This window comes from Schistocerca piceifrons, chromosome 1 (assembly GCF_021461385.2).
Source record: "Schistocerca piceifrons isolate TAMUIC-IGC-003096 chromosome 1, iqSchPice1.1, whole genome shotgun sequence".
In the NCBI taxonomy this organism is placed as follows: Eukaryota; Metazoa; Arthropoda; class Insecta; order Orthoptera; family Acrididae; genus Schistocerca; species Schistocerca piceifrons.
Genome location: NC_060138.1, coordinates 355,227,429 through 355,245,774, shown reverse-complemented (window position 1 = coordinate 355,245,774; position 18,346 = coordinate 355,227,429). Strand labels below are relative to the sequence as shown.

General features: G+C 38.3%; 1 protein-coding gene across 4 annotated transcripts in view; it reads left to right on the top strand.

Annotated features, from left to right (window-relative positions):
* Positions 1–18,346, top strand: part of LOC124784582 (exportin-7) — a 247,235-nt gene that overhangs the window by 195,634 nt on the left and 33,255 nt on the right. For all 4 annotated transcript variants that reach the window (XM_047254115.1, XM_047254113.1, XM_047254114.1 and 1 more), the window contains exons 16-17: positions 1,855–2,045; positions 4,064–4,275. In XM_047254115.1, the coding sequence (XP_047110071.1) occupies positions 1,855–2,045; positions 4,064–4,275 (403 nt within the window). The remainder of the gene's footprint in view (positions 1–1,854; positions 2,046–4,063; positions 4,276–18,346) is intronic.

Here is an 18,346-nt window from a genome sequence, read left to right as displayed (position 1 = left end):
GGGCGACTGGAGGCTGGTCAAACACATCAGGTCGTAGCACGGCCCCTCCATGTGCCACAAAGTGTGATGTCAAGATTATGGCAACGATTCCAGCAGACAGGAAAGTGTCCAGGCGCTACAGTATGTCCGCCTTTTGAGGGGTGATGCATGATAACGCACGGCCCCACCGAGCTGCTATTGTGGAGGAGTACCTTGAAACAGAAGATATCAGGCAAATGGAGTGGCCTGTCTGTTCTCCAGACCTAAACCCCATCGAGCACACTCTCGATCGATGTATTGCTGCACGTCTTCAAACTCCTACGACACTTCAGGAGCTCCGACAGGCACTGGTGCAAGAATGGGAGGCTATACCCCAGCAGCTGCTCGACCACCTGATCCAGAGTATGCCAACCCGTTGTGAGGCCTGTGTACGTATGCATGGTGATCATATCCCATATTGATGTCGGGGTACATGCACAAGAAAGAGTGGTGTTTTGTAGCACTTGTGTTTCGGGCGGTTTTCTCAACTTATCACCAATACCGTGGACTTACAGATCTGTGTTGTGTGTGTTGCCTATGTGCCTATGCTATTAGTGCCAGTTTTGTATAGTGCAACATTGTGTGGCACCACATTCTGCAGTTATCCTTAATTTATGAGCATGAGTGTACTTTTATTGTGAAGTGGACTGACAACTCCAGGATAGCACATTTCAGCTTGTCTGAAGAAAGCCCCTGAGGTAGTGATGTCGAGGGAAATATAGCTAGTTGAGTCCTTTCTTAAATCGTAAATTTTTCGTACCAAGCATATATCTCTGCACTAAATGATTGACTTTATATACAACCTCCTTGAAAATTACTGGTAGTAATGCATAATTATTTGCTGTTATTTTATTTACTTTTTGTTGAAGTGGCCTGACAACACCTTATTCAAGACTGACATGGAAAATACCTATATGAAAAGGTTCATTAAAGAAGTAATAAAATGTATTACAAAGTTCACTTGAGTAACATGATTATTTTAGTACTGGTCTCACTACGACACCATAAATATTGTCATAAAATTTTGTCTTGTTTCTTTTTTATTATTATAGTCATAGTTTTTAACCCATGAGTCTGCTGCCAAGATTACCATCAGTGTTAGTGTAATATTCAATTTTACCATTACTTATGAAGTATGAAAAATAGAAAGGCAAGGTTCACTAGAGTAAACAAAATTGTGCCAGGAACTTAAATATAGTCCTTATTTTAACATTAATGGAAATGGATAATTAACTGTTTCAGTTGTAAATAGTTTTATCGGTTCAAAATCACAACTGGTTTCAGGGGATATAAGCCCATCTTCAGCTGTACAAGACTGCAAATGGAAAATGGAGATAATTATACTTTGTTCGTTCCCCTTTTGCAGTCTTGTGCACATGAAGATGGGCTTATAATCGTCCAAAACTGGTTGTGATTTTGAACCAATAAAACTATTATCAGTTGAAGCAGTTAATTATATGATTGAACCATGAAGTGCAGTTGTGGATGTCCTTTGAACTAAATCTTATTTTATAATTAAATTTGACATAACAATGCCATTCTGGCGAAACTGGTGAGCTAAGGCTATTCTATTCATAATGTGTTATGCAAACATTAGAAACCAACATAAACTTCAAATTTGATTATATGTTCTGTGTTAGTATTACTTAACTGTGTATACCTTTGCTGTTACTATAAGTTACATTTCTAATGTTTTTCTGAAATTAATGCTTATCTCATCCTTAAAATTTCAGCATATTTCTGACACTTTGGTTGACAAAATTTTGATCACTATAAAATGAAACTTGTTACTGAAATTGTTAGAAAATGATGTATATGCCTTAATTGAGTTTACAGATATCCCAGTTACACCCCCATCCTTCTGCATGCTGTGGAATTATGGTACCACGATCCTCAGGTTACCACGCCAGTTCTCAAATTGTTTGCAGAGTTAGTACAAAATAGATCACAAAGGTTACAATTCGACGTATCCTCTCCCAATGGCATCCTGCTGTTCAGAGAGGCAAGCAAAGTAATATGCAGCTATGGTAAGACATTTTTCATATCAATACCTTTTCTCAAAACATTTGTATGTTACCATTCAAAGTTTAGGTTTTTAAATCATTCATTTTATGTTACGTAAGTGATATTTTTAAGGAGAGTTGAGCTGTTGTGACTAACTGTGACCATGCAGTACACACCATTGTTAAAAGCTGTAATAAATGTGAATATTTACCAATATTTTGAAAAGTATAGTTGCTGCTCACCCCCCCCCCCCCCTCCTCCCCCCACCCTCCCTCCTCCTATAGCAGAGTTGCTGAGTCACAGATAGGTGCAGTAAAAAGACTGGCAGTTAGTGAGCTTTTGGTCAGAAAGGCCTCCTTCAGAAATAGATGACGGGGCACGTGCATGTGCGCACACACAAATGCAAGTGACCACAGTCTCTGGCTGCTGAGGCCAACCTCCCATCCCCCACCTCCTTCTCGCAAGACTGGCAATCTACGTCTTGTGATCTGTTTTTCTGCGAAAGCAGAACTGACATAATGGCCATCTGATCCCTTTTGGTGTTGTGAGGGTCATACTCAAACGCCATCATGTATTAGGATTAGTCTCTTCACTCATTTTTAAATAAGAAAAGAAAACAACAAGCAACATAAAGCCAACTGGAGTACACAAAATATTTGGTAAAGACTACAGTGCATTTGTTTGCTGAGTTTGGTAGTGTTGTAAACATGGTGCTTCAGGTCCGACCTCTTCCAGTATCTTAAGCAACCGTAGTTGAAAACACTCCCCACCTAAAACTGTCACATAGTATGTTCACGTTTGTATACATGTACTCTAGCTTGAAAAATGATCTGCCCTAAACCTACTGAAGTTGTTAGTCTTGCTTATGTGCCTGCTGATGACTCAATGCCATTACTATTCGGCAAGTTGTTAGCTTTACCTGTAAATTATTTACATTCTACAAGAACTTCCCATACCATATTTGTAATATTTTTAAATTTTGATAGACATCTTAATTTTGCTATTCCAGAAACTTGGGTCCTGTATCATTATACTGATTCTGACATTTCTCACTTCATGGGTATTTTCCAGGCAATGCTCAGTGATGCCCTATTTGCTTCGCTATTTCATTTGAAAGTGTCACTGATGTTTCCCACATACAACCTTCCACAGTGACATAACATACTAAATGCAATTGCTTCACATGTGCAAATCCCACAGTACTTAAAGTTAACTGCCTGACACCTTCAGTAATAGTTGCTGGTGACGTTTGGCAGGTTATACTTGCTGGTGTCCACACGGGAGTGGTTGTCTATTACACATTACTTTACTCAATGGAATTTTTATCTCACAATTTGAAACAAAATTTTAGTAAACAGAGGACATTAATACTGCATGATCAATTTGACATACAACCAGGTAAAGAATGTAAGTAGATTATGATATGTAAGGCTTTCCGTATGCTGTTTGCACTTCGATTCTCTCACTGCCTTTAGCAGTGTATTTTTCCTCGTTTGTTACATGGTAGGCTTTCAAAGCACATGCCGACTTCGGCAAGTCTCAACATCACCATGAGCATCTCTGAAGATGTCCAGCACAGCTGTGCAAAATTCAGGAACTGAAAAGTTTCTTCAACGAAGGCCATACAACCATCAGCAGTTATGAGATCTGGTTGTGAAAGCCTTCATTGTATGAATATTGTAGATCTTCAGCAAGCTGTTCCAAGAAAGTTTGAAATATTGTTAGATCGAATTGCATATAGATTTGTTGGCAGACTGTTTCTCTGTGGTGTTTCTTTCATCTATAGGTACATTCATTTCCTTAGCTAAAACTGCGATTACTAAATATTTTGATAATCAGTATCCATAGATAGCTTCAAGCTTGCTTGTTTTAATTTTTCTATTCTTTCTTGTTTAAGAAAGAAATAAAAGTATAGCTATGAATACAAATGATAAATTCAAATGACTTATAAATTGTACCTCAGCAATTCATTAACTCCATTTGCTTGTAGCTGAGATAAGTATTGAGTAACTCGTACTGTTTTCTTTTTCTGTTTTAACAGGAACGCACATATTAAATGTGGATGTACCAAAAGACCAGATATACCCAATGAAGTTGAAAGGAATTTCTATATGTTTTTCAATGCTGAAAGCTGCTCTGTGTGGTAGTTATGTTAATTTTGGTGTTTTTCGATTGTATGGTGATGAAGCCCTTGATAATGCTCTCAATACATTCGTGAAGCTATTACTCTCAATACCGCAGTCAGATCTGTTGGTAAGTGACTTTTTTTCAAGTTTGTGTTTTCAGAGTAGAACACACACATACACACACACACACACACACACACTGAGGCACCAGTTACTTCGGATGTAAGATGGAGTTACCAAAAAAAAGTGCAGTAAATTTTATAATATCTGCGACAGTGGAATCAGATGTCAAATGAGACAACTCTGTGGAGTTGTATACATGACATACAATGTCCATTAATGTAACATCTGCTAGCAGTCAGTGTTGGTTGAGTACATGACTATTTTTAGCATGTTTCATTAGTTGTTAAGTGTATTCATATTTCTAAGGCTGACATGCTTTCTCAGTTTTATTATATCCCTACTGTTTATCTTCCAATAATATCTTAATATTTACTAATGACGTAACTGGATCAATAAAAAATTTACTCAGTAAGCACCAGCAGGAGAACGCACATACATATAAAGGTACTGAAATTTGCAAGTTTTCAGACCCAGTGGCTCCTTTTTCTGGCAGAAAGGTTGAAAGGGGAGGAAGAGGGGTTTAGGGAAAGGATTGGTGAGGCTTAGGAAATGTGGAGAGTTCAGAAAAGTTGCTCAGAACCCTGGTTCAGGGGAGACTTACTGGACAAGATGAGAAGGAAAGACTTAATCAGTCGCTTGCTGAGTAGATCTTTTTGTCTATCCAATTACATTTTATTTCCAAAAATTATGTTAATTGATATTTACTTAATTATGTTGTTTTTCAAAGAAAATTGTTTACTTTACTGTAACATTAGATGCATATTTACAATATATTTCTGTTTGTCACGCAACTAAACAACAAACTGCTACTTGTCATCAGTGCTGTATTAAGCCAGTTCATGGCTCATAGACAGTGCTAAGAAGAGGCCCTTGGTTTGCTTTAGTCTCAAAGTTTAGGACATAAAACAAAACAGCTCTTTACAAAAAAAATTCTCTGAATTTAATTTGGACAAATTTACAGATATCACTTGTCAAATCTTTGTCTCTAAGCAGGTCACACTCAGTGTTCATTAAGGTGAGCTCGCAGGGACATTCTTGTGCGATGGGTCCTTAACTCATATTTAACATGCTTTAATGTTAAAACAGTACATTCTCCACGGCAGTTACTGATCATCAAGGACAAGTAGATGCATAAGACTATTTCTACATCTGAGAAACACGATTCTAGTAAATTTTCCATCAAAAGTTTAGAAAACTACGTTCCAGGATCTCGTACTTTTTGCTGTTGATAGCAGCAACCACATCTGCTTTGAGCAGCTCAGCAAACTGCATCAGTTTGTCACTAGGCTTTCTTCCAAATTGTCCGGGTAAGCATTGGCATTAAGATCTTTTCCGCTGTTAAAGACTTAAATTGCTGAAGTATTCCAGTTACACTAGTTACTTCATAGTACACTTCCATGCATTTAGCTAATGCAGACAGCACATTATCAGTTATGACAATAAACACCTGAATTTCAAAACGTTGTCCAGGCTTTGAGTATAGTAGAGCCGCTGAAATGGTTGCACTTTCTATTTTGCTTGTGTCGTCGTGAAGTCTGTTGCTTTGTTTGTTACACCAGGTCAGCACTTGGGCTTTTACTTCAGTATCTGAAAATGTGAACTGCATTGCTTGGATGTAACCATGTAAAAATTTATAAAGGGCATATCCCATGTTAAGATCGTGATCAGATGACTGCAGCAAAGCACTAGTTGCTTGCATGCACTGTTGGATTTTGTTCCAAGCAATAGTCATTTTTCCCAGACCGAGCAAGGTGGTGCAGTGGTTAGCACACTGGTCTCACATTGGGGAGGACGGCAATTCTAATCTGTGTTCAGCCGTCCTGATTTAGGTTTTCCGTGATTTCCCAAAATCTCTTCAGGCAAATACCAGAGTGGTTCCTTTGAAAGGGCAGGGCCGACTTCCTTCCCTGTCCTTCCCTAATCTGACAGGACCAATGACCTCACTGTTTGGTCCCCGCTTCCCGAGTCAACCAAACAACTGTTTTTTTCCCATTTCAAAGTTATCTATCATCAAAACTAGTCTTTAAGCCTGATTACAACACTCTACCTTTTGATTTAAGTTTTTATGTATATAATCTAAAACTTTTTTATTTGTGGTAAAATTTCATACAAATGCATTCGTAGCATCTGCTCGGGCAGACCACCTAGTTCAGAATTGGAATTTTTGAAGTAGTTTATTTCATTGTTTTCAAAAGAAGACCCCATCAATAGGTATAAATGGAAAAAAATGTAAAAGGCTTTCAACGAAGTAGAAGAAAAATTATGTTTGTGTACAACATTCTGTAGCACACACGACAGCCAAATTGAATGAATGTACAAAGTAAGGAATGTATTCTGCATATTTATTTATGTTTCTGAGCCACTGTACTTCCCACACGTCTTACTGTCATTGTTATAGCTTTGCCCACAGTATTCTTTGATATCAGTGTTATTCTCATTTTAAAACTCTAGTATCAGTATTATGGCCGTCCATGACCAAGAAACTTATAAATGTTTCCACTGGTCCAGGCGCTGTCACAGTCTGTAGGTCTACAGGCAATATGTCTGGAATGGAATCCAATGAAACAAAATATTATTTGCATCTCATAATTTTGCAAATAACATGGTCCTGTCTACTTGATGCATTTAGGTAAATAGATTGCTTGCATGTCATTTTTGACAGATATAATGTATGTCCCTTTCCTTTATTTGCATGAATATGTATAAATTGCACAAGAAAAATATCAGCTTCGTCTGTTAATTGGTACAACCATTGTAAATCATTTGCATTGTAAGATGATTCAAGAATTTTATCGCTGCCCAAAAACACAAGACCTAAGTCTGCTAAAAAAATTAAACTGTGAGCAGTTGTTCTAAGTGTGTCCACCAATACTTTTGTTCCATCTAAACCTAACTAACAAGTTGAGCATCAACAAGCGCATCCTTACTTTTTTGGAACTAATAACAAAATTATTGCTTGCCTATGTGAAGTGCTTTCTTCATGCCTTTTCAACAAAATATTCACATTCTTCCAGTCCTGAATCTGTAACTTTGCAGACAAAACAGAAAAGTTTGCCTTTAGATTCTGCATAACCTAACCAGTCTCATGAGTTTTATTCATTAGTTTATGTACATATGTGAAAAATTATTTTTGACAGAATTGTAGTTTATTTTCTTTGCCGTACATTTTCTTTGAAGGCAACAAAATTAGTGTCATATGTTGCACTTTTGTTTCCATTTGTATTCCAATAATCTTGATCAATGTTGCTCAGCCATTCAGCAAAGTCCCTGGAGTACAATTTATTTTTGTTTTGTTTTTGGCTTGTACAACATTTAACAATATTAGAAGCATATAATATACTCTCCACCTCTCTTCAGCTTGAAGAAAATGTCTCTGGGATGAGAGGGCTTGTTGTGCTTTTAACTTGGCTTTGAAAGACAATGTGGCTGAATTGGGAGGAGCTTTTGTCTGTTCAATTACACTATCACTTGTAGAAAATGTGGCTACATTGGAAAGAGTCTCTCTCTCTCTCTCTCTCTCTCTCTCTCTCTCTCTCTCTCTCTCTCTCTTCCTCTCTTCGATCACAGACCCTGTAGACCACGTGCTGCATCAACGGTCTGCATCCACCACCTTCTATCTCTCGCACCCTCTCTGCACCCTCAGAAATTCCTAATGCTTTGATGCCCTTCTCTATGTCATCTTTCCACCTTGTACGAGGTCGGCCCAATGGTCTTGTTGCCTGGAGAATTCCTTCAAATGCTTTCTTGGTGATTCTGTTGTTTTCCATTCTAGCCTATTGCAGTCTCGTACTTTGTAATTTCTGGATGATAGTGGGTTGCTTCATTAACTGATAAATGTCATTGTTCTTTCGAATTCTCCATACGCCATTCTCCAACAGTGGTCCACAGATATTTCTCATTACTTTTCTTCCGAAAACATTCAGTTTTTCTCTTTCATTCTTTGTAAGCATCCAGCTTACTAAACCGTACAGTACTCTGGGGCAGATGATAGTGTCACAGGTCATAGAAAGTATTTTATAACGTGCCTGCTGCCATCATCTGTACAGTGAAATGTGGCTTCTGTATTTTCTGCTTCAGTATCTTTAGACTAAGGGGGGGGGGGGGGGCACAGGTTGAGTGTTTTTGGTTTAACCCGAGGGAGGGGTTGTATATTTTTATATTTTTACTTCCAGTTCCATAGTGTCGGCACATATCTTTAGACCTGACGCTCATGTTGTCTACATCAGTACTATAATTTACACTCATTTCATTTTGAAGCCAGCACCAGTAGGCTGCATCAGGTATGAGAACCAATAAGCTTTCAGTATCTATACAGTTGTCTCAAGGTTAGGTCCCAGGTTACACAGCCTTCAGTTGTCCACCCTGGTGGGCTTTCATTTGTGAAGAATGTACAAAAAATGTGGTACGGAAGACCTTCAAAAATATCATTGAGTGCATAGGTACTGTCATAGTCTCACTGTACACTGGCAGTAACATAACAAAACAATTTGAATATACCTTCAGCAGGAGAGTGCAAAGACCAGACTCAGTCAGATGCGTAGACACCAACACTCTTTCATTCCAAACCAACAGTGCTGCGGTGAAACTAACTAAAAGTTATATTTGTTGAACAACATACTTGCAAAGAAAACAGATGCACCCGGTCAGTAGTAGGTACAAATATCAACAAAATTCTCAAGGGGAACAAAGCACTAGAAGTTGTGAGAACAAGTGTCAATAATTTAAAAAAAAAAAAAGAAAAAGAAAGACTTTCAAAAATTAATGTGTTTGTTTATTTTCTTTTAGGTGTGAAAATAAATGTAACTCAATCTTTGGAATGCTCTATTAGAGAAACGTCTGCGTTGACTTGTACCCAAAAAAGCATTCCATAAAGAAAACACTATGATAACGTGTTTGTATTTGACAGTTCACCCAGAATAACCATTTTCATTGTCTGATGTCACTGTGCCAAGAAAATACTAGACACTAAACTCACAATTGTGGATGAGCCATTTAAGAAAAACATGTGCTATCACAGTGTTTGATTTTCATACTTTTGAGATCTAAATGTTAGTATCATTTAGATGTAAATGTTATAGCTTACTCAGCATATTGTAAAGTAGTGCACAGGTGGCAAAGTTTTCTCCAAATTCATTCATTTTCACTAACACAGCTTATTCGTTGTGTACCCTAAGGTAGTAAATAATATACTGAATTGTGGATCTCAAAAAGATATGTGTAACAGCCCATGACAGCACATTTTTATCTTGTATGGTTTGTGTACAATCACCACTTGTCTGTTTGGTAATTATGTGACTCACCTCATGTGTAATGCATGTTACACGTGCGCAAAGAAGTATCACTTCAAAAAGTGACCAAAGCTATAGGATTGTAAACTGCATGTCATGGGTTCAGTTCCAGTGGCATGCTAATTTTTTTAATAATATTAATCAAAAATGATGTAGTCTTTATTCTTATCAGTTTAATTTAGTTTCAAATATAATCATTTTTTAAATTTTATTTTGAGTCCTTGTTCATGTCGTTACAGTCATCACTTGGGGTTTTATTACTTCGCTATCATCTTTTTCTGCCTTTTATTTATTTATTTTTTTTTTTAATTTGAAACCTTTGCTTATGTCATCATAATTATGGTATTTTTATTAATCTGTCATAATATTTAAATTTCTAAAAATTACCTGTGCATCGATTACACATAGCTGACCAAACATTCTAGTTGCATTGCAAAAAGTTTTTGAGATTCTTGCCCAGAGGCACATGCAGGGAGAGGAGTGGGGGTGGGGGCTGCAGCTGGGTTAGGGCTGGCAATGTACGTTCAGCGATGAACATCTGCTACACAGAAGTTACAGAATTTAATGAAATCTCGTTACAAAGACACTCATGTCTGTATGTGCTACTTATTTTTAGTAATGAATATGAAATTGAATTCAACATGTCTATACTTTAATTAAGCAGCAGTGAGAAGTGTTATGATGTCTATCAAATTCTTCCGATATCTACCAAATGGAACTGGGTGGCTAAGCTCACTTAGTTTACTAAGAGTTTTACAGACTGTACTTGTCACATTAGTCCCAAAATGATGTGTTTAATTTGTTTTAACGTTATCATCATACAAACATTTAAACATAAATTCTTTTCAGACCATGGAAAAATATAAATGTTGCATTAGTACAGTCTCATTTTTTAAAACAAATTCACTTCATTAAGTTTGTGCAATATAATAAAATAATTAGATAAATAAAAGATCTACTTACCAGCTGGGGACAGGAGAACATGTTGCACAGGCATTGAAATTGCCAAGGTTGCCAGGGAAGGAAGAGTAGTGAAGTAAATGGACTTGCGAGCTTTAGGAAAGGACAGAGTTCAGAAAAGTTGCCCAAAACCCCGGGTCAGAGGTTGCGTACTGGATGGGATGAGAAGGAAAGACTGATTGTTGGGTCCTGCGCCTAACAAAATATGGGGATGGGGAAAATAGACAGGTAGAAGATAAAAGTTATAGGAAACTAAAAGGGAGTGAAGAAAGGAATAGTTACTGAGAAGTACTGAAATTAAAGAAATTAACATAAATTAAGAACAGGTGGGTGGTTAGAACCAAGGACATATTGTAATGACAGTTCCCACCTGCAGAGTTATGAGAAACTGGTGTCTGGGTGGAAGAATCCAGGTGCCACATGTGTTGAAACATTCACTGAGGTCATGCCTGTGATGTTGTAGAGCATGCTCTGAAATAGGATATTGTATGTTTCCAGTATACACCTTGTGCCTATGCCCATTCATCCTAACTGGTAAGTCAGTGGTAGTCATGTCAGTGTAAAAGGCCAAATAGTGTTTACATAACAGCTTTTGCATTATATTTTCAAAAATTAATACAGTAAAAAAAACGTGTGACTAGGGCCTCCCGTCGGGTAGACCATTCGCTGGGTACAAGTCTTTCGAGTTGATGCCACTTTTGGGGGGGGGGGGGGGGGGGGCATGGGCATGGCCATGGGCATACGCATGAATGAAATGACAAAAGTTATCTCTAAGATACCCCAGTTCATCAGTAACCTCGGCACTGCCAGAGCACCCTTGTGTGGCACTTAAAAACTGTTCCTGTACAGAAATAGTGTCAGTCACTGATTACTAGGTGTCAGGTAGCCATTTCTACTCTCCTCAGCTGAGTGCTGCTATATTACTGAACTAGTGCTCACTGGCCACGTGCAGAATCTAAAGGATGTCAAAAAGGATGACAGTTGTGACAGCGCGAAGTAATTAGTGACTGGCTCTCTGTACAGGTATATTTTTAAAGTAATCAACAAAGACGTGCAAGAGGCACCGAGGGTGTTACTGAATTGGGGGTCCTAGATGGACCCTTTGCTGTTTTTTTCATGCCGGTTTCAGTGTCATCCCTGACACCGTCATCACGTCAGAGGGCGCTGCGAAACAGGAGGGCTGAAAAAGCATAAAAACCCTTTTCTGCTTCAGATCACATTCAAATTGCATGGAAATTTTTTGAATAATCCACAGTGGTTCTAATTACAGTCGTGCCGCTCTCCATAGGCATGCAATAATGTTCATTGGTGTTGTTGCTCACAATGTTGTTGTTGAATAAGGGGATGTTGAATGATGGGTGTCAGCTGTGTAAAAGGTTGCCAGTAACATCATCGTATTGTTGATTGCACTGCAAACTATCATTCACGATTGCCAAATTTGTGAATATTAAAACCCCAAGAAAAGGGGAGGTTTCATTAATGCCCTGTAGGTCACCTCCTGAAGCCTTTTCATGATGATACTACACTGCAATGTGTGTGAATTATTTTCTTCGGCCACTCACAAAAAAACTGCTGTTCCATGTTGATTATGAGTGGCAGTGTGTCCGAAATGCATTCCTAGGGCACCCATAACCAAACCGTGTGACTTCAATGCTGAGTGACCTAGTTATTACCATCACAGAAACATCGAAAGAAGTGGTGAACTGTGGGTAAGAGGTGATGTGATGACCTACCTATCATGTGATACATCCATGGTGACACTGGGCAGAATTTTTGTGAGTTTTAATGCCAAAGTGACATCTTCAACTTACAGTTCACATGAACTTTTTAGCTCTGATCTTTTTTTTCACGTGTGTAGACACCTTGCTGTTTGAAGTGTTGCCAAGCCCGAGAGTGGAGTTGCAGATTGCCACACTTTTACAGAGCAAGGCTGTAAGCACTTTTTGAGCCAAATTTCAAGCTTCTGCACCGCAATTGGAGACAATTACAAGTTTTTGAAAAAGTAATCCTCTAATTGTGTTGTGCAGTGTAGTAGACTTACAAAAAAATGCAGTATCCATTAACTACTTTTTATAGGTAAGTAGTAGAACCCTACTCAAATTGATTGGGATATTATGACTACGTCAGGCACCGTTAAGGAATTCCCTTTTAAGTTTTGCGGTGTTGTCAACTTAAGAAACACAGTGTGCGGAGCAGCTGGTTAATAATAAGAAATATTGTTCGCTGTCTTTTGCGAAACTATTTTTGTTGTCAGCCAGAAAGCTATGGAGAACATATTGACCATAGTTTCCAGTGTGCAAGTCCACATTCTTCTTTTGTTCCCCGAAAGAAATGTTTATACTCTCTGTTTGCTCAGCGGGCTCAGGAACTATGATTATAAATGAAAGTTTTAAGCTCTAACTGACTGATTCGCCCTGACTTCTAATAATCTAAGTTAATTGCTCGCCACAAAAGTGGAATATAATCTCACCACTTGTCATGCAGTTTTGTTAACATTATGGGCAGCACACAAACAGTTACTTCCATTAAATCTAAGCAATCCAGGACAGCATACAATCCTTGCGAGTTCACTTCCTATTTGTGCTAAAAATATGCATTTAGTTGCATCCTGGCTGTGATGTCACCTGAGGCAGCAGGTAAGCCAGCATTTGACCGACACCGACCATATGGTAGCTGGGTGCTAAGTGAAGATCATCAGTACCTCTCAGGGCATATTTATATATGGGCGCAGAGGACGGCCGAAGGAAACACCTGCCATCATCCACTCTATCCCCAAGTAACAGCATCTAAATTGCCGCTTTCGTGGACACACATAGTTTTATAACACTGTTGTGTATTAATTTAGAATCTTCGTAATTTCTGTGGGAATGGAATCAAGTTGTCTATAATCACAGAAAAACATTTAGCTCACATGCATTTAAACTTTGCCATCTAGAATTTTTAGAACAGGACTGACAGTAGAACATGACCTCTGAACTACAACTTTAAGATACCTTGTATTGATTGTTATTTACATCAAAGTCTTAAACTTGCTATAGCTCTATTATTTAAGGGATTTCATCAGGTACTGTAATCAAATTTTTCTGTCATTAATAGAAGTGATACTTAATCTATTACAAACAAAGAAATTTTTGTTCCAAATTTAGTTCTCAGTATAGTTAATGTTTTAAATCAGACTGAGGCTTCATAAGAATTTTTGGCTCTCTGGTTTTATTATTTAGTACCACCTTTTTTTTTCTTAAAACAATGCTTTTCGGGGAAAGATATTTGTCTGACCCCTCTGAGATTTGACAATTTAAACACTTATTTACTGAAGCATATTTCGACAAAGTATGGAAAAGCTTCTTTAATTTTTAATTTCATCCTTAATTATGGCGCAATACTTTGTATGCTATACACAGGCACATTATGATGACACGGCTCTAGTAGCACTGAACCAGGGTATATCCTGACACACTCGCTCGCCTCTGTATCTCTCCAATGATACAGCTCTTGTTTCGGCACAAGTGTATGGTGCGGTCAGGGCTCACTTTTAGAAATGATCTTTAGTGTTCTACTCCAATATTGACATTAAAACACAAGTATTAATCACAAAACAAATGCTTATTATGACCATTGCATCAGCACATTCTACCACTCCCCCAATCATTTTTGATGGTTGCCCTCTTGCTCTTCATCATTATCATGATTCTCTCATTGTTTTATCCCATGAATGTCATGGTTTTAATGCTGAGTCTTGTCTATGCTGCTGTTGTGCTTTATCCCTTTTTTACTGTACATTCTCACTGAGGCAACCATTTTGATTAAACACTGTGTTCTTTTATACACTGCTGCCATTTAAGTGCAATAATTCCATGGAAAAAATATTTATTTTCATGATCTTTACACTTTCTGATTAGGATTTGGTCTTGAATATGTGGTATATTGCAAATTTTAGTGCTGTCACAGAATGGTGACCACTTTTTAGAACCATAGTAAGATAATAAGTTCGCATAATATTACTGTCAAAAGGGATAGCCATCCACCAACTGTCTCTAACATTACCAAAACCCATTAAACAGTGCCGAACCCATAGAGAAATGGAGAATGGCAACAAAGCAGGAGAAAAAACAGGTGCACAAAATATAGTTAGGTAGAAATCGCTTTAAGCGTTTTACTTATTGTTTCAGATTAACACTTTTCTTCAGGTTTCAAAATGATTCATCACTTTTTTTTTCCCAGTATCTTTGAACTTTTGAGGAGATTCATATTCCAATACCTGCAACAGCTCTCAAATTGCAGAAACTTGCTATGCTCTGAGCGGAGGGGGCACAGTGGTGAGATATGACACTCACATTTAGGAGAACAGCAGTTCAAAATCCTGTAGACCAGTTCAGATTTGGATTTCTTTCAATCCCTGTGAATCATTTAAGGCAAATGCTTCGACGGTTCCTCTGAATGGGCATCGCTGATTTCCATCCCCAGTCCCAGCTTGTGCCCTGTCTCTAATATGTCTCAATGACAGGACATCTACATCTCCATCTACATAAATATTCTGCAAACCTCCATACAGTGCCTGACATGGGGTACCTTGTATCGCTAATACTTGTTCCCTTCTCATATAGAGTGAGGGAAAAACAACTGTCTGTGTGCCTGTATATGAGCCCTAATTTCTCATGCCTTACCTTCATGGTCCTCACGTTAAATAAATGATCGTATCAGTAGGATTGTTCTGAAGTCAGCTTCAGATTCCAGTTCTGTAAATTTTCTCAGTAGTGTTCCTTGAATAGTGTGTTACCTTCCCTCTAGGGATTCCGATTTGAGTTCCCAAAGCATCTCTATAACACTTACGTTTTGTTCAAACCTACCGATAACAGATCTAGCAGCCCACCTCTGAATTGCTTCAATGTCTTCCTTTAATGCAACATGGAAAGGATCCCAAACACTCCAGCAGTATTCAAGAATATGTCGCACTAGCATCATATGTGCAGTCATCTTTTACAGATGAACCACAGTTTCATAAAATTCTCCCAATAAACCAAACTCGACTATTCGCCTTCCCTACCACAATCCTCACATGTTCATTCCATTTCACATCGGTTTGCAACATTACACACAGATATGTAAATGACGTGACTCCATCAAGCAGGATGATACTAATGCTGTATCTGATCATTATGGTTTTGTTTTTTGTACTCATCTGCTTTAGAGTAAATTGTGCTTCATCACACCAACTAGATATTTTGTCCAAGTCATCTTGTATCATTTCACAGTCACTCATCTTTGACCCCCTTCCCATACACCACAGCATCATCAGCAAACAGCCGCAGATTGCTGCGCAACCTGTTAGACAGATCATTTATTTATATAGAAAATAACAGTGGACCTATCACACTTCCCTGGAGTACTCCTGATGAACCATTGTCTGTGATGAACACTCACCATTGAAGAGAGCATATTCAGATCTATTACTTAAGAAGTCTTTGTGACACTGACATATCTGGGAATCTATTCTGTATGCTCATGCCTTCGTTAACAGGCTACAGTGGGATACCATGTTAAATGCTTTTCAGAAATCTAAAAATATGGAATCTGCTTGTTGCCATTCACCCATGGGCTGCAGTATATCATGGGAGAGAAAGGCAACCTGAGTTTCAAAAGCCTTGTGATCCTTGGACATAACTTTTGCTCTCTACAAAATTTGTTATATTCAGACTCAGAATATGTTCTAGAATTCCAATGCAAACCAGTGTTAAGGATATTGATCTTTATATTTGTGAGTCGATTCTTTTATCCTTCTTATACACAAGAGTGATCTGCTCTTTTTTCCAGTCGCTTGGGACCTAGCACCGGTTGAGAGATTCGCGATAAATGCAAGCCAAGTAAGGAGCCAATGCCGTAGAGTACTTTTTGTAAAACCGCATTGGAATTCTGTCCCAACCTAGTGACTTGTTTTCAACTCATTCAGTTGTTTCTCTCTGCCAGGGATGCTCATTACTATGACATCCATATTGGACTCTGCGTGATGGTCAAACAGTGGTATGTTTGTATGATTCTTCTGCATAAACAATTAATAAACACAGAATTTAAAACTTTGACTCTCGTTTTGCTGTCTTCAACTGCCACACCAGACTGCTCAGTGAGTGACTGCATGGAAACCGTAGACCCGCTTAGCAATTTTACATAGAACCACAATTTTCTTGGGTTCTCAGCCAGATATTATGGTTGTAGTTGTTGTACTCTTCGTGCATAGATTTTTCCATAGACACACAAATCTGTACTAACTTTACACTACTCTGCCTCACCTCCCTTTGAACAAAATGTGGCTAAGTCAGATTGGACAAGACCAAAGCTGTTGGTTGGAGAAGGAAGTGGGAGATTAATAATTATGAAAAAAAGAAACTGGGTGATCATTTATTATGAAAATCCATCAGGTATTTGAGTGTGATTGGAATGTAAGCCCAATTATTGGCACTCTGTTTTGAACAGAGTCTTCTTAATAATCTTCCTTCCATTCTCCTTATGGCAAAGAAAATAGGCCTTATTCTCTATTTGATAGTTTTTTAGAATGTGACAGTTACACCCCAACTTTCAAACAATTCACCTCTTACTGTGTGATGAGGTTGGACTCTCATAGTAACAATGCTAGATTTTTGTGATTGGTTTGAAATTGTGTGGCATATTTCCTTTGTTGTATTGAGACAAAAGAAGTAGGCATTATGACTTTCAAATATGCTACATGTATTGTAAATGCCTTCTGAGGTAGTGAGCTTGGATTCATTTACATGCTAGATTATGAATGGTGTGATTGGTTCACAAACCAAATTAACACAACTCCCCCTCCCCCACCCCCCACCGACCTAAAATCCTTGCCCTCCTACCTGTCTCAGCTCCCCTTCAGATGAGTACTATGCTGTTTTCATACTTCCACCTCATACATACAGTATTGTGGAAACTGTTCAGTGAGAGAACATAAACAACTGAATGTTTGTGACTAACAGAAGAGACTAGAAAATTTCTACTTATCTTTTAGCTAATATTCTGATAGTGATATTCAGATTTGCAGCCACTAAGAGAAGTTTCAAATCAGTGATGAATTGGATACAGCAATTTTTATCTAACAGTAAATTTTATTTAATTAATATAACAGATTTTGGTTTCTACTTAGAAATAGCTTTCAAAGATATTCTTATCAAAATTCTATTCTCAAGCTGCATCTTGTAAAGGCAAGGGAAGACACTGCATCTCTAATAGGTGCAGTTAACTTTTATAATGCTTTTACTAGGAAAACAATATGTAACTGATCTATGTACATTGATCCCATGACTTTTTATGAGGGTTGTGCCAAAAGTAAGGTTCCCAATGAGTTACAGCCTCGAGGGAAGGTGCTAGGCTAAATCTGACAACAGTGCTGTGTGCAGTGGTTCCCCCACTCTCAAGCCCGCTCATTCGCGATTTGCTACATCACTCAGTGTTGGCTTGGCAGCCGTCAGAGATGGAAGTGTCGCTCACCGCTCCTACCAAGTGCGAGATTCGAGCAGTAATCCGGTTTCTCCACACAAGGAAGTTACCGCCCGTGGAGATTCATCGGCAACTGACTGAGGTTTATGGTGAAGAGTGCATGTCCATTCAGCATGTCTGCAAATGGTGCAGGGATTTTGCTGAGGGTCGCACAGAAGTTCACAATGAAGAACAGAGTAGAAGACTGTCAGTTTTGGATGCCATTGTCCAGAAAATCAACAGTGAGCTGCTCAAAGATCGGAGGGTCACTGTCCGTGAACTTACTGAATGCATTCCTGAAGCTTCCCACGGCACAATGGAAAGAACTTAAACAAAAATGGTGGGTTA